We start from the raw sequence: 23103 nt of genomic DNA on the forward strand, positions 1-23103 counted from the left end.
TTTCGTCGTTCATTCTTGCCAATGTAACACGTGACTAGAGCTTTTTATTTTCACGACTATTCGCCTCACAGATTTAAGATTTTAAGTAGGTATTGTTTACTCACAGATTTTTATATGAAACCCTGTCTAATAGGTAGGCTTTAGCGCCAAATCACACATTTGGTAGTCAAAGAATTACAACAATTTTAAAATTAAATGGTTGACAAGATTTCAGATTTTATCAAACAATAATTTTCTACCAAAACTTCAGTAACTCTATTGACTAGTGGTCTTGACTGCTATAGACTGGTTCGGTTTATCGATGTTATGTGTGTATTTAGAAATATGTAAGTATGTTAATCAGATGGCTAGTACTCATAACACGAGAATTGTTTATTTTAAGAATAGATACTGTTATAGAAGTACCATAAGAAATATCATTATTTTGAAAAGATGAAATATATAAACAAAAAGCTATCATCCTTTAGTCGAACTACACCAAACTTAGTTGAGTATCATATTAATTCAATGTCTCATCAAACTGAATTGAGTAATTAAGAACGAATGGGACTAAATTGTAAAGTAATTTTGTCTATAATATGATTAGTTAGATAGAAAATATCTGCGTACACATAAAGTCACCACGGCAAACAACAACAAATAAACAAGATGCAACAGACAAACTATGTCGATAGTTTTGTTGCACCAGATTGCATCAGATTTAATGATCTTATCATGTACCTGTTTAATAAATAAATAAAACCCACTGTGCGCTTCGTGTCGCGGGTTCCATCCCCGCGTAATTCAAGCATTTGTGTGATCCACGAATGCTTGTTCTGAGTCTGTGTGTTTGCGCATGTAATTTGTATGTTTGTGCGATCCGCGCGACACAAAGTTTAAATAATGTATATAATAATTAAATCCATCAATAACGTTATAATTGTGATGCCTCCATTTTTTGTCAAGTCCAATACAAATTTCCCTTAAAATTGAATTAAGAAAGAAGCATGGGATAAATAGTGTAAATGTCCATCTTAAAACCTTGACAAACTAACGAAAAAATACTGAGAATACTATTTGGGATTTATCATTTAAATATAACACAAACTCATCATCAAAGAATATTTTTTATCTACCAGAGGTATCGTTAACTTACGTACAAAATGCATTCGCCACAGTTTTAATATTTTGATCTAATTTCTATACTGCAGCGCCATCTGTTGACAAATAGTAGCACTGAGACAGTTGTAATCAGCGACATCTGTTATTCAGTAGCTGTACCAAGTACGCGTATAAACGTTCAGTAAACATCTTAGTTCTGTAGGTTACCGCTTCCTGCCACTTTTGAAGACACTCGAAATTGAAGAAAATGTATCATACATTTTCTTCTACTATATTTTATGTAATACAATTTAGCAAAAGCAGTTACAAATTTGAACTATAACTTAAGTTAATCGTTAACATTTAAGATTTAATATTCTTAATTTATGATAAAGATAATAATAAATAATATTCGCTACGATCTCTTTTGAGTAACCGAAGGGTTTGTATGTGCTATTATGGATGAAGTTATCATGACGAATAACTACTGAAAATATATAATAAGGTGCATTTGACATCTATTCTCTCGGGCATGTCACTGTCCCGAATACTTGCACAGACATAACTAAGTAGCCAGGATTATCCATCGGCAGCTTGCTTTGAAGTATTTTTTTATATTTTTTACTGTACCTATGTATATTGTTTTTGTTTTTAAATATGTTTAAAAATGAAATTTATATGGTAAAATTTTAATCAGGGAAATAAAAATACCTACTATAAATGTTTAGTATAATATATAGGTAGGTTGCGTGGCTAGACTTAGTATTTATGCTAATATACATCCTACATCTAGGGTCGAGGTGCTGCCCACCTCATTTTTATATTTTTGCATAATGTACAAGTTTTAAAAATGTGAAAATTAAAGTTATGTGTCGGAACTGTACCCTGGAACTTATATTGAAATAAAAAGATTTAACATTGCCGAGGACCCCTTGCAAACCCTCAGCACAGTCAACTTTGACACAAATACTTTGACTTTGTCGACAAAAATACTTTTACATTTTGAAACATAATAAGCTTTGCAGAGCTAGAGTTGATGGTTTCCATGCCATCATACGCAAGCGGCTCTCACTGTTAAACAGAGTGCGAGGGAGCAACAGCTTCCTAAAAGTCATTGCTGTGAAACAGGTTTCAAATATCTTTCAAACTTTTAAACGAGTACACATTTAACTTCCTCTTTGTAATCTATGGACACTGTATTATAATGGCCTTGTATAAATCAGGAGGTACTTTAATAGCATCGCAAATGCAACAGGTATCTTAAGATGTATCTCAAGTGCATAATGATTGAAGTACACAGTCCTTGACAAACTAATGAGTGTTATTAGCACTTAAGATTCATAGATACGAGTAGGTATATTGGAATGGAGGAGGCACAATGAATCTTAAGATTATTCTATAACGAAGCAATAGAGGCAATAACGCCACCTTGGCATCCGTTATCAGGTCTGAATTTTTAAGAGGAAACAGCTGGGGAAATTAGGCTGTTATTTAATAAGATAAATATGTATTAGTATAAATAATAAAATTGCAAAGTCAAGAATACTTCCAAGGAAGTCATATTATATTTATGAAATCGTTATCAATGGGAAATGGCAAGTTCAAATTTAAACTTCAAAGATCATTTGTAATTTTCGCATTGTCAATATGGTGATGCAAGTGTTCCTGAATTCGGTTCACTTTTAAGACAACGTTCAGCATTTAGTTATATTAAATGTATTTTAAAGTCGCTTTCTGTTTAGAATTTATACACTGTGATTTTTAGTCGTCTCACAAAAGCAGCCCAGTTCATGTATCCGACGTAAAATACCCCTAGGCGCGATTATTATTTTTTATCATCAACTAAGTACGAAGAAAATTAAACAAGAGAAATCTAAAATATGTATACTCTTAAAAATGATAAAATTGCCGCCCGCGCCCCTCACCATTGTTACAAGGCTCGGACCGCGCTCTCAACGCGCGTTCTCAATATTGAATAAAAATTGCATTTTTGTTTCAAATCTCATAAATACCTATTTTTTATCATGAACGTGTTCTAGTCATTGGATTCATGAACTGGACTGCTTTTGTAAGACGACTAAAAAATCACGGTGTATAAATACATAACTATGGACTATTATGAAATAAGTCTGAAATAAATATTATTATTATTAAATAAATATACACAATACCACATCAACTCCGCGGTACAAGCTGTGATATCCGTTTATAGTATAATCAAGTCATAGTTGCGCAGGCTACGGACGCAGAGACACTTTTCATTGTGGTATGTAAGCCCTTTTTTAATATATATCATAACAGATTTCTAAGATATGGCAAGTAATTTTATTTTAAAGTTAGAGACCTAAGCAAGGAACGGCAATTTCCAGAGTAACTAAATATATGTCCTCCAAAATTTTCAAATTTTAATAGATAGCATCGAGTCTTTGGTGCAAACTGAGTATAGAAATGAAAAAAAAAATGGCCATTCTTTTTTTTACCCACGCATCTTTAATCACTTGTTGTGTAATGTGACCTGTCCTAAGCGTCTGTTTTAGTTATTCAAGAAATGAAAATAAATTGCATTTGATATAGGGCATAGGCTAGGATTCTAGGACATTATTTAGGCTGGATATTATTTATGAAAAAAATCTACTCCTGTCCACGTCTTTGTGTATTTAGAAAACCATTTTTTAATCTCTGTCACATTTTCCAGATAAATTCCAAATTTGTCATAAACCATGGTTCTAACTCTTTACAAAATGGATGCTAGTCCTCCTGTTCGCGCCGTGTACATGGTCATCGAATACCTCAATATTCCTGATGTCAGCTACGTGGAAATAAATCTTTTGGCCGATGAGCATCTTAAAGACAACTTTTTGAAGGTAAGTAAACTTATAAGAACTTAGTATTTGAACATTTGTAAGTGTGTTTTGAAAATTATGTTTATATTTTAGCATACATAAAATTCAGCTGTTTGCAATCTTCGAACTCTTGTATCAAAGTATTATTAAGATTACTGTTGGTATTAAAAATAAAAATGAAGGGATCATTTTAATTAAGACAGAAAAAACAAACGAGATTTAAGTAGGTATAGTGTGATAACAAATCGCATTACAATTTTTATTATATTGCCACGGCACATGGACATTGACTGGCCTGTTGGTCTAGTGGTTAGTGGCCCTGACTGCTATACCGGAGGTCGTGGGTTCGATTCCCGCCCGGGACAAAATGTTTGTGTGATAAGCACGATCATTTGTTCTCTCAGTTGTCTAGTACTCATAATACAAACTTTGCTTAGTTTCAGACTAGATAGCGTTGTGTGAAAGTTGTGGAATATTTATTTATTTATTTAAAGGAATCATTTTCACCTGATCCACCTTGAGACACAAAACTAATTCATGATGTAAATTTTTAGCTCAACCCTCAGCACACAATACCGCATTTAACTGATGGAAATTTTAATCTTTGGGACAGGTAAGATATTCAATACGTATTTATTGTATAAAAATGTTAATAATTTCATAAGCCCAAATTTAGGAAATTTCAATAAGGATTATTGAGGAATATATTATGTCATTTAGGCATGTTAAATTTGGGAAAAGTTTAAAAAGTAGAGATTATGTAGAAACTTAAGGCTGCGTGGCCTAGATTCTAAGAAAAATGTTTTATTGTTACACCACTCATATTAAAATGTTATTTGATTATGAATACGAAGACAGTAACCCATATTCTAAAAAATCCATTTCAGCCACGCGATAATAACGTATTTGGTAAACAAATATGCCAAGAATAGTCCTCTATACCCGAGTGACCCGGAGAAGAGAGCTCTTATTGACTTAAAACTGCACTTTGATAGCGCCATCCTGTATCCGGCGCTGAGGGAGAACGATGTACGTACAATCGGATATTTGTTTTAACACTCGCTCTATTTATTTTCGCTGTTTGCTCAACGTTATTGAAAATATTGGGAATTATAGCGCTCACTTTCATAAGGAAACCTATTACGGAAGAAGAAGATGAAAGAAGGTTCCAAAAATAGAGTCAGTGTAGCGTGAGCAAACGTGGATATCATTGCACGAAGGTATAGGGAATAAGTCTTTGCCATGAAGTGGGATATCTATATATATACGATGAATATCTTAAGTAACTGACCAAGGTTAATAATGAGCTCATAACGCACCTGTACCTATTGCGCAACAAACCGGTCAGGTTTCGCGATTCACGCGACAGTATAATCGCGTGAATCGAGCCCTTGTAAAAGACTAATTATATTGTCCTAAGACTGTTTCTAGTACACTGCCAAAAAACTGGACGTTTAATTTACATAATTGAGAGAGATACGCACAGACTAACATAATTATTATTTCAGATCTCTTATTGAGTATTCTTGCTTGGTACCTTATGCTTGTTTTTCAGGAGCGCATATTTTTCGGAACTGATACGTCCTTGAGGCCAGAAGGAGTAGCTAAAATCAAGACAGCTTACGATTTTACGGAGAAATTCCTGACTGGCGTACAGTGGATGGCTGGGGACCAGCTTACGTTGGCTGATATAAGTTGCGTTGCATCAGTCAGCACATTGAATGAGCTGTTGCCTATTGATAAAAAAGTGTAAGAACCTCGAATTCCAATTAGGAGTTCTATATTTTTTAATTAATAAGAAGAAATGTACTAGGCAAATATTCAGCAAGCTATGGACCTGTGTCGATAGTTTTAGTATCCCTAAACTGCGCAATTTGCGTATACAAAATTATAAATTGGAAAATATAAAAGCGAGAGAACTCACAATATACTACTCATATATACTCATATATCAGCGTCCGTGTCTTGCAAACATTTAGCTGAATACTGTCGAAAATATGAGAGAAGACGTTGCTTTCGCCTTGTTTTAATTGTTGCTGTCGTATTTCAGGTACCCTAATATTACTCTCTGGCTAATGCGCTGTTCCCAGTTTGATTTCTACAAAAAAGGAAACTTGCCGGGTCTTTTACAATTCCGATGCCTTTTAAAGGAATTTCTCTCTCGTTAACCGTCAAATTATTATTATTATGAGTGTTTTTAATTGTTTTTGTAGTGATCCTACCAATTCATGTAAATGAAAAATATATACGATTTTAAACTTGGTACTTATGTTATTTCTTCTACTGTATACAAGTTCAATATTAAATTAATCATTTAGTACCTATATGAGTCGTTTCACTTAAACAGTTCCTCAAAACATATACGCTAAAAAAATGCGCTAACAAATAAATTTATGTTCGCGTCTTTTTTATCTCTGCAATTACTTACCTACTATATAACCGGAAAAAGATTAATAGTATGTTGAAATTAATTTAAAAAAGAGGAACACCAATCTTTAAAAATGTAATCGTGAACAATATTGTAAAACGTTAAATTTATGAAAGCGCCTAGTGATTTTATTGTTGCAAATTCCTTTTCAAACCAAACGTATTTTGATTATAGAAGGCGTTTTCTTTGACTGGCTCTTTATTCACGCTGAATGCCTCGTCTAAATATAGATATTTTCTCCTGGGTTTAGAAGTTAATTTGAAGGCTATTTTGGGCGGAGACAATAATAATTCAACCAATAAAATGTCATGAATATGAATCAGGTTCTCCTAGGCACACAACGCACCCGCGGGTAACCAAATCAACTCGGATACTCGGATAGCCAATAAGTCATTGCACGATGACGATTCCACTTATGGTCTTAATTTTTTTAATATTTCTTTTAGGCTCCAATATTTATTCCCAGTAAGTTGAACAGGTCTTTCTTTTTCTTAGTAGTTGATTTTACAGTTAAAACTTAATATTTTCCGAGGTAATAATAATAATAAAATCAAACCTGTCGTACTAAGCGTCAATGACCGCAAAGATGTATGGCAAAACAAGGAGCTACACGGACGCTATTATCGGACCCTTCACGGGGCCGATGTAGATTTCTTAGCGTCCGTGGCCTGGCTAAGCTTCGGAGATCTCTTTGGAGAAACCGAAGGGTTTGTATGTGCAATTATGGATGAAGTTATCATGACGAATAACTACCGAAAATATATAATTAAGGATGTTGACATCTGTCGGGCATGTCACTGTCCCGGTGAATCCTTGAGACATAGTTTCGGGATGTTCTCGTCTTGCTAACGGTGAATACTTGCACAGACATAACCAAGTGGCCAGAATTATCCATCAGCAGCTTGCTCTGAAATACAAACTTGTGGAATCTGAGGTGCCGTACTATAAGTATGTGCCCGACCCAAATCTCGAAAATGGTCATATCACACTGTACTGGGATCGGTCTTTCATCACTGACAGGACTATTCTTGCCAATAAGCCTGATATAGTGGTGATTGATCGATCAGAGCGTCGGACAATGATTGTTGATATCACCATCCCCCATGACGAGAACCTCGTGAAAGCAGAAAAAGAAAAACAATTGAAATATTTGGATTTAGCTCACGAGGTTGTCGACTTGTGGGAGGTGGACTCGGCAATCATTGTTCCGATAGTCGTGAGTGCCAATGGCTTAATAGCCAAGAGCCTCGATCAATATCTTCGGAGGCTCTCGTTGGGCGTCTGGGTCAAGGGTTTAATTCAGAAAGCGGTACTTCTGGACACGGCGCGCATCGTGAGGAGGTTCCTCTCTCTGGAGCCCTGACCACCGGCAGCTTGGGCCCTGTTCCCGTTGCCGGTTGGACACCATTTTTTATATTTTTAAATGTATGTTGTTTTTTTATATATATTTAAAAATGTAATTTATATGTATTTAAATGAAATAAAATAAAGTAACATATTTATAACTTAAACAAGAACTACAAATAAAATCATAAATTCAGCAGAAACCAAATAAACATTAAAATAAAATAAAAATGAGCCCGTCGTTACGACTTGTAATGACATACGTCAAACACAAAATACAAGAAATCCGGAACAGTCTTTTATACAAATGTTGACACGACTTCGAGCTAGAGCAGCACGCCTTCCATCCCCGGACTCGTTGCCGAGCTCCACCTCGCAGCTTGGCGCCCTCAGGCGAACCGGCCTCGAACAGGGCTCCCGCTCCCGGTGGTGTAGTGCAGCGCATGAGATGGTCTCAACGAATTAATGAGAACGTCATGCGCGCCTACTATGGGGCGACAGGGGGAGGAACTAACCTCACCGCGTACCGTGCAAGAATGCTCTCTCTGTTTCAGACCCTTGAACCGGACGTCGACGTATCGGCACAACGTTTGTCGGATCAAGTGCGAGTTATCCAACGTAATCACAGGTTGGATGACGCGACGCTTGATCGGTTGCGCTCTGAAATGCAGACTAGCCCTGTCGTCGGTACCCCGTCAATAGCGGAAGCGCCAGCTGCAAGCGCGCTACCTGCCAACCCTGCTGTCGGGGGAGACGATGACGGTGCTACTCGTATAGCTATATTATATGTTATTTAATTTAAATAAAGGAAATAAAGTTATGAAAACCTTAACAAGCAATTTCATACAATGCTCATAAGGAACGAAAATCTTTGGGGGGAAAACAGCTGCATAAATAGTGGAAAACCTTGCCTCCTAAACTAGGGGAACCCTGTGACTTAGGAGTTAGTGTTCTACTGTAACTTCGTGTAATTAATATATTTTTCTGCATAGTCTAATGTGGTTAACAGAAATTGTTTTTTTCACTGTACTATTTGTCAATAGCATTGTTTTGGATAAATTCATCTCCAATCCTACTTAAATCCCAAGTCGGTTAGTGAAACGCATTTTACATTTATGGTCCATGACTACCGCCATTTATTGATTTTCTTCATGTTTATAAATGAACATGTTAAACTCCGAAAGCAGGGCAGGGTTTCAAAAAAAGAACAAACTGACTGTGAGATCAAAAATTGAAACAGGATTAACTTAAAAAAAAATGGTAGGTACACTGAGCAGTCTTTATAATTATGGTAGAATATTTAACAAGTATAAGTTTATTTTTTAAATTTTCTATTAAAATTTCACCTCTTTTGTCGTTTGGTCCACTTTTGAAAATGTATGAAATACGTATCCGTCCTGTCTCAACGCGTTAGTAGGTACTAGTACTTACTTTAACTCTGTGAAGTAATACTTGTGTAACAATATGACTATTATCTTTGAAAAAATCCTTTGCCAAAAATAACTAAATGCGTAACACTTGCGTAATTTCTCCTTATCGGTTGAGATAACCACTAGCGTGCATAGCGACACTATCTTCACTTAACTCATTAAGCAAATATGAATGGTAAAAACAAAACCTTTGGACTTTGGAATCAACTTTATTATCATCTTCTGTGATTTCTTTCTAGAACTGAATCTCGAATTCGATCGTTATAACTTGATGATACTGGAGTGTTTTATGTGTATGTAATTTACAGAAAATGTGATGTAGACATATTCTTATTAACTCAGAATAAGACAGCTGATCAGCTTTCCATAGACCGACATAGGAGGGAAGGGACAGTAACGGCTAATATTGATAATCCTTACCAAAATTTCCAGACAACCTGTCAACAAATCAATTTTTGGTACTACTAATATTTATTCTTATTTTTTTTAAACACCCTACAATCTCATTGAATTAAAATACAATAGAAAATATGAAATTATGTTACGAGTACGAACCATGAAAAATAAATGACTGGCGTACATAATAGGGTCTATGGACGAATGCGCTGTCACCGTTTGTCAAATCTCTCGCCGCAGTTTTGTGTAAGTCATTGTTATTGATTTGTATGTCGTATTTTTATTACATTTGTTCTATATTTCATCAGTTGGCCTCAAGAAAAATTGCATTTTTGAGAACACTAAAGCTTTTGAATTAAACTTTCAATGAAAAATCATTTCACTTGTCGAGTAATTTTTCCATATCTTATTATCTACATAATTGTGTACGTTATTGAAATTCTCCGAAACGGCTCGATCGATTCTCATGAAAGTTTATGTGGATATTTGGGTAGGTCTGAAAATCGGACAACATCTATTTTCCTTAAATTTCAAGGTTAGTCCAGCCCCTTTTCTTCACGAGAATACCCTACAAAAAATCATCTGGCAAAACGTTTGCTAGGCCAGATAGTAATGTTATGAATTATTTGGCGTTCAAAAGCGATATAACATTTTTTTGGCTCTTTGGCTACATCTATGAACGGCATACGGCATAAAGCTCGACCCGAGGGCAAAAAAACACTTAGTCGGTTTCAAAAGTCCGATTAGATAATTCCATAGGATTTATTTACAATCAGCAATTTGACCAAATTGCTCCGACTTGCCTTCCAGTGCCTCATATCTGGCTCATCATGTACTTACATTGTACGTATTTAGTGTCATACTAATAATAATAATTCACACTACGCCATCTGAAACTAAGCAAATTTTGTATTGTGGAGACAACCGATTAACATACTTTACATAACTTTTTCAGGTTCAAACATGTTACAACATTACATAACTGCACAACTTTTATTATTATTACTTACTAGCCTGCAATGTGGCATTTCTTTGCCCAGCAGTGGGACACTGCTTCATACATACGAATAAACATTTATCCCTCGTCTTACAAACACCTGTTCTACATTAACTCGAACCCGCGACCTTCCGGCACGGTCAGGGCCAGTACCCATTCATTCAATGTGTAATAATGTATCTTAGTCATTCCTTGCCATCGCCTCTGCTGAACGGAATATAATGTTAAGTGGATAATTTGCCAGCCCCCCCCCCTCAACGCGCAGTGGATAATTTGAACACCCCCTCTCGCGTCGTTAGGTATGCGGCAAACGTGTTTCGGAACTGTCGCACTTTGTACTGGCAGGATTTTGACCAAGGTCATATATCGAACCACTGTTTTAGAGTAAGATAATATTGTGTATCATGTTCAGCACCGGTCACGTACGACTCCGACTTGCGACAATGAGGGTTCCCTACAAGATAGAATACACATTGGAGAGGTAAAAAATAAACTGGAGTGGGGTGGTGGTACCTACCCATTTATGAATATAACGACCGTTGCTTAAACTGGATTTATGTATTTAACTGTTTGGCTACCATGATACAACCTGGTTCCCAATTCTGCTATTTAAAATGGCCGATGAATAAATGAAATTTTGCATAAAATGACAATCTTAAGCAATTTTTTACACAATAATTGAAAATTCAGTGTGGGACGCTAAATTCAAGGTCAATACCATTAAGTTCCAAATATTGTATTGGCAAAATGCGTAAGAAAATAGGAATAATTTCAAATTTAATTCAATTACCATTCATTCATCGGCCATTGTAAAATAGCAGAATCGGGGCCCTGGGGATAAACGGGCAGACTAACATACGGATAGAACGACGGACGGACAAATAGATGGCTGGAAGGACCGAAAGATGGATGGATGGACGGATAGTCAATCGTCTGTTCGTCCGTAAGCCCATATATTTATCTGTCCATCCGTTCTTTCATTTGCCAGGTTTTATTAATAGCCTTAGTAATGGGATTGCGTATTAAAAACTGGTATGGGACCCTAAAAAATAAATGAGACCAACAATATCGAAAATATAGAAGATGCATCATTGCCGCATCCATATAAAACGTAGTTTATCAATGAACATAAACTACTGCGCTGTGCGAGGCGACTCATTTTCACTACGCCCGGCAAGTTGGTACGATACGATCGTGTGTTGTGGACTCGGCAAACATTGGAAGTCAAGGTAAATAATCTATTATTATAAACGAGACTGTGTACAAAAAGCGTTGCTATGCCAACAAAAACGACAAAGTATGTGTGTTTTATCATGTTTTATTGTAACATAAATTGGTTTTAAAAGTTAATTTTAAAATCAATTGTATTAACGGGATTTCTGTTACTTTGTAATATCTATTTTTGGGATTTTTAGTCTATTTTTGTTAGTTAAATACCTTACTTTTCTTTGAACGTTGTTAAAAATGTATGATACTTTCTCAAGTTTTTGTAAAATTAACAGCATTTAGTTAGTAACTTACGTTAGGTAGACTAGAAACTGGTTTTTACGAAGATATATTATTATAATGTGCCGGTATTTGTTCTTTGTTTGGGTCCAAAGTCCAATCGTCGTCGATTGGCTGGTGTTATTTTATATTAGTCACCAACTGAATGTAGATTTTAGATATTCAACCGTTTTATTATGCAAATATTTAATGTTTCACTTATTTTGTATGTTATCGAGTTGACATCAGGTGATATAAAGTTGCATAGATTTTTTTTTCTGGATTAAATATTTTTATTAATTGATGGGATTTTCAAATTTAACTGGAATCTAGTTGAATTACTTTGTATTATTTGTCAATTTGACGATTCAGGGTCCAGGGTTTATACCATTGTTTATCCAGCGTGTTTGGTTCACTCCTGGGGAAACGACTCGTTTTAGTCGTGCACAAAATGCCGGGGAATGACGCTGTGAATCTTTTGTTTTCAAAACAAATGTTTTCTTAACAACCTTAAAATTTTCTAATAGGATTTTATATCCCAATTATTAAGACAAATACCGTTACACGAAGTAATCTCATAAATGTTCTGGTTTAATTTAGTTCATACTCATCAAATAATCATAAAATTGCCCTGATTACAAAATGATTCGTTTACTAAGTATTTTTTCTTCGCGTGTGATCTTTATCAATATTTCTTTACTGATATCATTGTACTGATTGCTGCTTTATCTACATTCACGTATAAAGAGGTGGCCTGGGCTGGCCTCAAAACGGGACTAGGAAAACCGGAAGCATAATTTTTACACTTGTATATTTTTGTTGGTTTACACTTATACAAAATGATGTATTTAACAGCAATATCTTTGATAAATATCCGAGTAATTTTTGCGTCTTTACTTTATAGAAATTACACGATGAAACCCCACACATTTTAATTTTGGTCTGTTACTAAAGTTTTTAATAAAGTGATACAACCGCTCTGCAAGTTTTATGACGTAATTTAGGAGGGGCCTAGTCAGGGGGCCTAGTCAGGGACCCATGACAAGCAAAGTTGATTAATTAATTGAATGTAAAATAGCGGAAATTGTGTTTGTTTTAATATTTGAAGACTCTAGGCTGAGACTAAACCGATAAACCGGTTTTGTGTAGCACTTCATATTATAATTGTATGTTAAAAAATGAAAAAATATTTTTGAAAATAATCGACCACGAAGAATTTAATGCTACAATTTTTTATCATGTTATTTTGGTTGACAACAAAAACAGCTGTCGTGTTATCAATTTATCTTATGTCATACGACATTATCTGTTTTGATTAACGTTACGACACTGATTATTACTTCAATGGCGTTATGGCTTGAAAAGAAAACAAAGAATATAGATCATTGCTTTATACGTTTTGCTACTCTAAATGGGCCAAATATAATTTTATACTGTACTAGCTGTTGCCCGCGACTTCGTCCGCGTGGTTAGAAGATATAAGTTAGGAATTCTTGAACGGAAGCCCTCGAAGATGAATATTTTTCCCCGCTTTTGCCACATTTTCCATTGTAGGTATCTTCGCTCCTATTAGTTGCAGCGTGATGTTATATAGCCTAAAACCTCGATGAATGGTCTATTGAACACAAACATTTGTCAATTTGAACCATTAGTTCCTGAGATTAGCGCGTTCAAACAAAAAAACTCTTCAGCTTTATATATTAGTATAGATTGAAAATTTATAATACGCTCGAATCGAGTATAGTGAATGCGTACTTGCAAATGTTAACAAATAGGAACCAACTACGTAAATACGTAATTTTGGCACACCTTTTATTTCCCTGTTCTGACATCATCGTCAAGCTAATGAATTATTATTATCATGTCATTTTATTAGGGCACGGTGTTTTGGTGAATTTGGTTCACAATTTATTATACGATATAAGAACTAGCTATATAAGACTTCCTGCTAGAGTGGCAGCTACATCTATGACAAATTTTATCAAATTTTGTTTAGATATTTAAGCACAAAGAGAATTACGACAAATTCTGCGTGTATAATATTAGTTTATTTTGAAGTACAAAACAACTTATATATCACGATAAAACCAAGGTTAAAATAACACAAAACACTCCACAGTAATTAAAGATTGAAGGTCAATGAGTGACTAATTTGTATTCCGCTAGAAAAAATATATTTTGTTCTACTATTGGGTGATTCCGGTTTCACTGAAATCTACTTGAATCAGAACTTAAGTCCGTAGGAGTTTTAACAACAATAACATACAACCGACGATTTGACTTCAAATAAAAAACTACTGAGCTAAATCTGATAAAGTTTTAATGAGACCATGAGTTAAATGAAAACAGAAAAACAAAATTGGTCGATCCAGTCCGAAGTTTGCTTAGTTTGAGACTAGATGGCGTTGTGTGAAAGTTGTTGAATGTTATTGTTATTAAAAAAAATCTTTATCTTTAATTTTATGACCTAAAATCCTTATGATAATATCAAATATTCTTTTCAGAAACAAATTCTAAATTCTAAGATAAAATATTTTTTTTCCAGAACTCAAAATGGTGATGAAATTGTACAAAATGGACTTCAGTCCCCCAGTGAGGGCAGTTCTAATGGTGATCGAGGTTCTAGAAATACCAGATGTGGAAATGATCGACCTTAACCTGTTCAAAGGTGAACAGTTCAGTGAAGAATATTTGAAGGTTAGATTTAATGGTTCTTTCTTCCGGGTTATAAGAGTGTGTTAAACCATGCATTGTGTTGCCTCGTTTTAACTTCCACAACTGCAATAATTTTAATTATATGGAGTGATTATCGCTTAGAAGCACTTCATATATAATCTGGTGAATTTTAAAATAGTTCGGAAATGTGAAAAAAATAAAAATGAGCGTGATTCACTGAGCACTGAGGGAAGCTTAGGTTTTTTTAAACTCCAACTTCAAAACCTTTCTTGGCCGCAATATGGTTTTTCCAATGGTTCAAATTATTAACGGTATTTTTTAATTTCTTTTGAGCGAGAAGATCTTAGTTTATCGATCAGAACTTTAAAAAAGATGCTTATGTCTAAAGTTAATCCATCTAAATTTAAAATGTTCGTTAAACAAAATGAATTACTGTAGACACACAACTGGTGGCAATTGTGTCCATTAGGACGTCAGAATCGCAACTGTGACAGAACAAAAATAGAATAGAACATGACCTTCGTGTTCAGAATCCAGCTAGTTTTTATTTTATTCACTATTTATGATGTCTGGGCGATAACGCAACATGTTACTGTGTTGCATATACAATTGTACTTAAATTTTTTGTAACTTTCTCAATTCACCTATTTTGTTAACTATTTTGGGTACCTTATAATTTCAGTCTGAATGAACCAATTTTATTGGATATTTTTAATTTAACTTAAAATGTCTGTCATTTGGTCCCATACAAATTGCTTAAAATTTGGCTTAGTATTCTGTATTTAAAGTTGGTTGTATTTATTTTTTGTTTAAAAACATGTTATTTATAAAATTAACAAAGACTCCGGAGGATGTTGAATTCCATATGGACGATCAGTCGATTTCCACACATTTTACGTGGGAAAATAAACAATGTCTGGATCTTAATTTAGCCATAGCGGAGACACGGAGTAGCATCTACAATTCATCTTTAGTGGGAGGAGATGATGATTATCGGATGTTAATGATTGTCTTACGGCCGGTAATTGATCAAATCGAGGCATTTTAGGCTCCAGGCCTATGGTATACTGGAGATTGAATACGTTGAAAATAAATTTTAAATGTTTTTTTTTGTTTATAGATAAATCCTCAACACACCATACCCGTATTGATTGACGATGACGTCACTATTTGCGAGAGGTAACACCACTTCTTATTATCATCTTCTAATTATCATCAATATAAAATGGAGATTTTGTTCAAATTTGTATATGTTTCAGGTCTTTTACATGACCGAAAATTGGTATGTACACACCAAACAATACAAAATTAACTAAGTTGTTTTTTTTTTCAGCCACGCAATTGTCACGTACTTAGTCGATAAATATGGGAAAGACGACACTCTATACCCTAAAGATCTGAAGAAAAGGGCTCTGGTCAATCAACGGCTGTATTTCAACAGTGGAATTTTATTCCCCTGCGCACGAGGAGCAGGAGTAAGTAAACAATTACATATAGCCTAAAAAAGATCTAAACATTTAAAATATTTAATTAAATTCCCTTAAAACCAGTGAAATACTAGTCTGTACTAAGCACTTAAAAAAATATTACAGTCTACGCTGGACATAAAAAAAATACAAAAAATGCCTTTAAACAAAACCCTAAAGAACAAATAACGTTAAACCTCCGATATAGGACCTCCTCCATAGATATTTAAGTTGACATTAACTCATTCTACCTTTCAGTCACCATTAATATTTAAAGGAGCAAAAGGATTCAGCCCAGAATCCATAGAAAGCATTAAGTCAGGTTATGTATTCGCCGAAAGGTTCCTATCTCGCACACCGTGGATGGCTGGAGATCATATGACATTGGCGGATATCTGTTGCGTGAGCACCTTATCTTCAATGGACGCAGTAATGCCTATTGATGAGGCTACGTAAGTATTTATTACTTTTGATTGTATAATACTCGAGAGTCAGGCAAAACGCACATACTTTGCAATGAAAAACAAATATAGCGAATAAATGCAAACCTCAGACAGTGGAGGCGACTCCCGGCTTAACGCTCCAATTGCTTTATCAACAAAGCTACCGAGGTCACAGACCAAGACCTCAGCTTCGTCCACTGTTTGTGTCACGACACTCATATGCCGTGACACGAACAAAATTTAAAACCTACGTCTCAACGCAGGTTTGAATCTTGTCTGAGGTTAATTTTTTTCCCGTGTATTATTTGAATTTATTGGAAACATTTTCCCTGTAGCATTGCAGCATAAAAACATTTTTTAGTGTTAAACTTACTGGTAGCCATCAATATTCTATTGAGATGCAGATCTTTCATTATTATTATGACTAGTCTAAAATGCCTCTCTGCTGATGAAAGACCTACTCGGTCACCTAAAGAACCGCTAACGGAAAGTTAAAAAAAAACCGAATCTAAATCATCTATCCATCTCTATCACATTTCGATACTATCTAATTTACTCACCGTACACAATAAAATTCCGCCCTGAACTACAAAATCATTCTTAACTTCTTAAAAAAAATAACAATTTTTTTTTTCCATTTTAGACACCCGAATCTTTGCAAATGGTTGAAGCGGTGCTCCGAATTTGATTTCTACAAGAAACGTAATGTACCTGGATTGGAGATCATGCGTGGATACGTCACGGCGAGATTGGCAGAAATTGCAAAAGAACAAGCATAATTACGGAAGCACTATTGAATTACAAGAGATGTAGTTCATTCAAGATTTCACACACAGAGAAAGAGATTACTTTTGTTCTATAATTATTATTATGTTAAATAACACGTAGATTTAAGTTTGATATTAAATGTAACTTTTTGTTTTATAACAAATTTTATTTTTCTATTTTTTGTTCTAATAAAGTACGAGAAAACGCTGTGGAAAAGAATTTTTTTAGGGAAAGTTATGTCAATTTTTCATCAATATAACGAAAATATAGGGCAGAAATACTTTCATGTTATGTAGTACACACACCTATGACTATTGCAGTTCTACTGAAAGAGACTTCTTAAAGAAATAAGCAGTAAAACGTATCTGATAGAGTTTTAAGAGCAAAGTCAGCCGGTCAGTTTTGTGTAAGTATACTTTTTAAATCTTTCCAGTGTCTTCTAGCCCTTGCCTGCTTAATGGCATCTTGCTTTCTGAATAACAATAATTTTATTTATATCAATGCCGCTTAGACCAGCTATAAGAAGTAACATGGGTTACACAGGTTACGGTAAACATTAGGCATAAGTCTGAAATTCCCTTTCACACAAACCTAAGTTGAAGAAGTCATCATTGCGAATATTTCCCATTCGGAAAAACGGGGACGCAATAAGGTTTGAAAAACTCGAGAATCAAGCCAAACCTTTGCAAAAAATTGTAAAAACAAAATAATAGTTTCTGCCATCAATGGCTCGATTAGATTAAAAATCTGATATAAAGAAACCATTTTGTTTTTATTATTATACTTTAAGACTTGGATAAACAACATAATAAATTAATTATTCAATTGCCACATTAATAAGATCGACGATTAATATACATAACTTGATTTTAAAACTCGTCGATCTTGCGAGCCGGTCATTCCAAGTGCTGTTCTGTGATAAAACAGTTTCTTACGAAGTAGCATTTTTATAATATTTTACAATTAAAGTGTTCAAGTCAATAGCAAGTAAGTGTTACCTAAAAATAAATTAATGATTTAGAAAATAAGTCACTTTTCAAAGAACATGCAAGAAATAAGTCTAAAAAAAGACGCAATAACATTTGTTTGAATTTTTTTCCTACTTGTCTTCCTTCTAACTCTATATTGCTTAAAGGCGTTTGTGATTCGTACCATATGCTGGCTGGTGTTAATATTTATGTATTTGTATACTAACTAGGCCATTAAATTACCCACAGCTGGGATATCACTGTTTTTATACAGAAAAAAGAATACCAGTGGAAAGAATTGACGAACCTTTTAACCCAAGTTTATTTACGCTGTTTTTCTTCACTGTTCGCCAATTATATGTTAGAATAATTAAGAAAGTACAACTTTGAAAAAGCAAAACTCTTATCAATACTAGCTTGGATTTGTTTTGTCTTGCAACCTTGAAAAGATCAATTTGGAAAACCGGTACCACGCGTTACCAACACGACATAATATAAATAAAATCATTTTTCAGAATAAGATATCATGGGTTTAAAACTGTACAAGAAAGATACCAGTGCTCCGTGTAGAGCCGTCTATATGGTTATAGAACTACTGAAAATACAGGATATTGAATATGTTACTATGAATCTTAAAGGGCGTGATCATTTCACGGATGAATATTTAAAGGTAAGACAAAGCAATTATATTTAAAAGAAAATGGTAAATATTTAAAACTAGCTGTTTCCCGCGGTTTCACCCGCGCAGTATATTTTTTCTTTGCCACAATTTTTCCATGTTTTCTGACCGTCCAAACCTTCCCTGAACTGGTAAGAATATTTAAAGACTAAAATTAGCCAAATCGGTTCAGCCATTCTCGAGTTTTAGTGAGACTAACGAACAGCAATTCATTTTTATATATAAGAAGAAGAAGAAGAAGAAGATGGTTGTAACCCACTTAACACATTATACACACGTGTATATCAATTATCATATATGACTTTTGATTATTTTTGTTCATCTTAACCATGCAATTTGTTTGACTCCAATTTGGTTACCAGGAGAATAGTGACGATTGCCCTTAGGATTCGTTCTAGACATGTTCCGTCGAGGAAGTTTGCATATCTCATGAAAAAAAGGTCACGTCGCCCAACTGTCCTGACTGTGGCACAGTAGAGGATGTACGATACATCTTGGTGGAATGTGTCCGGGGTGAAGCCTATAGGCGAAACAGCTTTGGTTGCTGTGTGGGTTTTGTTAATAGTATTCTGGCTTTTTCATTCTCTGAAGAGGCAAAAACTCTAAGATATTGGACAGGGCGTTAGGTCGTAGTTGGTTTTTTATTTCTATTTTTGTGTCGTAGTTTTAAGCTTTATGTAATAAATAGAACGGTGTTGTCGCTAAGCGATAAAGTTCTTAAATAAAAAAAAACATGCAATTTGGCAAAAAAACGACCCGAAAATATATTCCTTAATAATTTGTCAAACCTCGAAATGATGAATTAGGGATTCATCATTTACTACTAGAATTTACAATACTAGTATTGTAAGAAATAAAATAATACAATAATGGTTTATTTTTTTAGCTGAACCCTCAACATACGATACCCACACTTATAGATGGTGATTTTGCCATTTGGGACAGGTAAATATTATTTCAATGAGAATAGTACTCGTATACGTGTATAGCTAGATATTAAACATATAATTATGTATATTTCCTATTTAGATATTTAGAATATTTTTTTCTTACAACTCATTTAACAATCGTAATTATGTTCTAGCCACGCCATCACAACGTACTTGTTGAACCAATATGCAGTTGATGACTCTTTGTACCCAAAAGATCCTAAAAAGAGAGCAATAATAGATCAGAGACTACATTTTGATAACGCCATATTGTTTGGATCTCTACGTGAGACTATGGTAAGTAGTTTATGAATGTTAAACATTATTTAGAAAAAAAAAACAATCAATCAGTAGTCTCGTAATCCTCAGCAAATGGAGAAGTCTTTTCAAAAAAAGTATAGACACTTATCAACGCAAGTACTGGATACATAATGCTTTTAATGTAATAACAGAGTCAGCATCACGTTAGAAAAAATTACGACAGCATTCTGACAGATTCTTGACTTGCTACAAACTTCATTAGCATTCCTGAATGTAGGCGCAGCGCTGCTACCGCGGCTACTGAGAACGTCTATGCCCAAATATAGCGCCCTTGCACAGCTGCAATCCCATGGATGTCAAAGTTTACGGGATAATAATTAGTATTTCATTTTTCTGAATTCAATTTCACTATATTCTGAATTGGATAAAAAGCCTTATAAAAACCTATAGATTTATTGAAAAATTAAAAGACACCACAAACAACAAGAAAATAGCTATTACATTTTTATTATTTTTAGGTGCCTGTTATTTACGATGGCGAGAAAACTTTGAGACCCGAAAATGTAGATAAAATAAAATCAGGATACGATTTCATAGAATCATTCTTCACTGGACCCTGGCTTGCGGGAGATTCTTTAACACTTGCAGATATCTGCTGCGTGGCTACCATCAGCTCTTTGAATGAAGTTATACCTATCGATAAGAAACAGTAAGTATGATCGTAATATGCTTTTGAACTAAGCCTTTCTTTGGTGAAGGAAATTAGAACTTACTATAGAAGTTTTTGCTATCGAGAGTATTCAGGGATACATAGATAAGATATAGTAGATTTTTTATGAGACTACTTCTCTGCACTGACGATCAAGTCGCATAAATGTATTGCATTCACAAGACAGAATCACGTGATAATATATTATGTCGAACAGGAATATCATCGCCAAATTAAAGTTTCCTTTTCGTGCTTACGCTTATGAGAATAAATAAAGGCCTTCTGTACACAAACTAAAAATAAACTTTATTTTTCTGGCTAACAAAGTTTCAAGCAATTGGGTGGCCTACTTTAAAACTTTTTTGCAATTACACTAAATCACTAATTTTTTCCAGGTATCCTAAATTAACCGCATGGTTTGAAGAGTGTTCGAAACAAGAATTCTACAAGAAAGCCAACGTACCAGGACTGCTCCTCTTCCGAGAAATGGTTAAAAGTGCTGAGCTTGAATAAAAATTATGTTTCATTCTTAAATAAAGATTATACATATTAGTATCAATGTGTTTTACTTTTAACGGTGAACACTTCTACGTCAAAGACGAGTTTTCTGACTTCCATTTAAACCTAAAATAGTTAGAAATCCTGAGTAATAATATCACAACGGAACCTAAATGCCCCCGTGGGTCAGTCATAATGGGGACTCCCAGCTCTTTCTTGCCTTAACTGGCTGGGTAGAGAGGAGTGGTTAGAGCTGTATACTCAGGGGTGGAAGTGTCTAATGGTCTAATCACCATTGCCGATGTCGATGACGTATGTCATCATTGTCATGCAAAAAACTTGGAATGATAAATAAAATAAAATGTTAACGAGGAGACGAGCAGCACGCAAACCATTCCCGGACTCGTTGCCGAGCTCCGCCTCACAGCTGCCGCCAGATCGAGGTCCAGCGCCTGCACCTGCGGTCGCGTTGAGCTCCAGCGATGAGTAATACTTCCCGCCAACGATGACGTCGCTATCACTTGTACGTCGGTAATACGCCGGCCGCCGAATAGCTTGTCGCCCTCAGGACTACCGACCTCGAACTCTCGGTGCTGTAACGCATAAAATGTGCTCAAAAGATAAATGAGAACGTCATGCGCACGTACTGTGGGTCTTCGGGCAGGAGCGGTTGCTTTGTAAAGCGGGAATTTGCTGGGTCTTATGTTAATTCCAGTGAATACACCGCCAAAATGTCAGAGTTCATTGACTTCCTTAACAGAAGGTATGCTTGGGCAAGCCGTATTCATATTTTGACAGTCTTGTGGACACGGCAATCACGGCAATCACGGCAATCATCCCGCTAGTCGTTACTGCCAATAGCCAAGACCTAAAGAGGCTCTAGTTGGGCGTCTGTCGGTTTAATAATGCTAATTAATTATATTTCAACCAACGGAATAATATTTAACTGGTAAATTTAATGCCTCTTGAACGGACATCCGGTTAGCATTCGGTCTATTTGCAAAGCCTCAAGCGAAACAAACCAGTAAAGGAGTAAGACAGCTATTTCCGGCTTGATGCTTTTTAACTAGATAAATAATTCAATGAATATATCCACGGTCTTATAACGTATCTCGCAAAAGCAAAGCGAAAGCTCAACGGATAATATGTATAAAAAATGCTTTCGAAATCGCATAAGGAGCGGCACATAACAAGGAAGATGTGTCGGTGCATCGCTTACCAAATTAAGTTGGTCTTTTAGAACGGTAATTTGCAATACATTACAATACAATACCTACCTCCGTGCGTCTCTTCTATGGAAGCACCCTAATCTTTTAGACAAAATGGATGAAATTATTAAATACACACTTCCCATTCGGATGGGAGGGCTCTGCATCCGCAAAATTTCAAGTATTAGTTTACTAGCGTATCTATCCCTCGATCCACGGTACTAATAAATTAACCAGGAAAATTCTAGCTCCAATACTGGTTGATTTTGAAGTTACTACTACTGCCACTCTTACAGAGCACACGCACCTCCTGGCTTTGAGTGAGTGAGAGTCAGATCTTTGACTTTATGCACTACCGTCGTCAAATATAGGCACCTTGTTCGACAACACAACTTTCCGTCTCGCTGCTGCCCTAAGACTAGGTGCTTCTTGTTCTCCACATCGCTGATGATGGCAAGAGACCGGACGGTATGTTTTTGTTCCCTTGGAAGATGG

The 23103-nt window shown here is 35.2% G+C and overlaps 2 protein-coding genes across 2 annotated transcripts; both read left to right on the forward strand.

Moving 5' to 3' along the window:
* Positions 1-3212: 3212 nt before the first annotated feature.
* LOC113499293 (glutathione S-transferase 1-like) lies at positions 3213-6888 on the forward strand. The gene is made up of 6 exons (XM_026879715.1): positions 3213-3346; positions 3776-3944; positions 4478-4536; positions 4811-4952; positions 5479-5672; positions 5974-6888. The coding sequence occupies exons 2-6, from the start codon at positions 3801-3803 to the stop codon at positions 6089-6091; spliced, it is 657 nt and encodes a 218-aa protein (XP_026735516.1). The 5' UTR covers positions 3213-3346; positions 3776-3800; the 3' UTR covers positions 6092-6888.
* A 4648-nt stretch (positions 6889-11536) lies between these two features.
* Positions 11537-21457, forward strand: LOC113499552. Its single transcript, XM_026880066.1, has 11 exons — positions 11537-11747; positions 14549-14700; positions 15800-15858; positions 16013-16154; positions 16404-16597; positions 17232-17365; positions 18846-18994; positions 19890-19948; positions 20088-20229; positions 20712-20902; positions 21298-21457. The coding sequence occupies exons 2-11, from the start codon at positions 14557-14559 to the stop codon at positions 21413-21415; spliced, it is 1332 nt and encodes a 443-aa protein (XP_026735867.1). The 5' UTR covers positions 11537-11747; positions 14549-14556; the 3' UTR covers positions 21416-21457.
* The last annotated feature ends 1646 nt before the right edge of the window (positions 21458-23103 follow it).

This window comes from Trichoplusia ni, chromosome 12 (genome assembly GCF_003590095.1).
Source record: "Trichoplusia ni isolate ovarian cell line Hi5 chromosome 12, tn1, whole genome shotgun sequence".
Classification (NCBI taxonomy): Eukaryota; Metazoa; Arthropoda; class Insecta; order Lepidoptera; family Noctuidae; genus Trichoplusia; species Trichoplusia ni.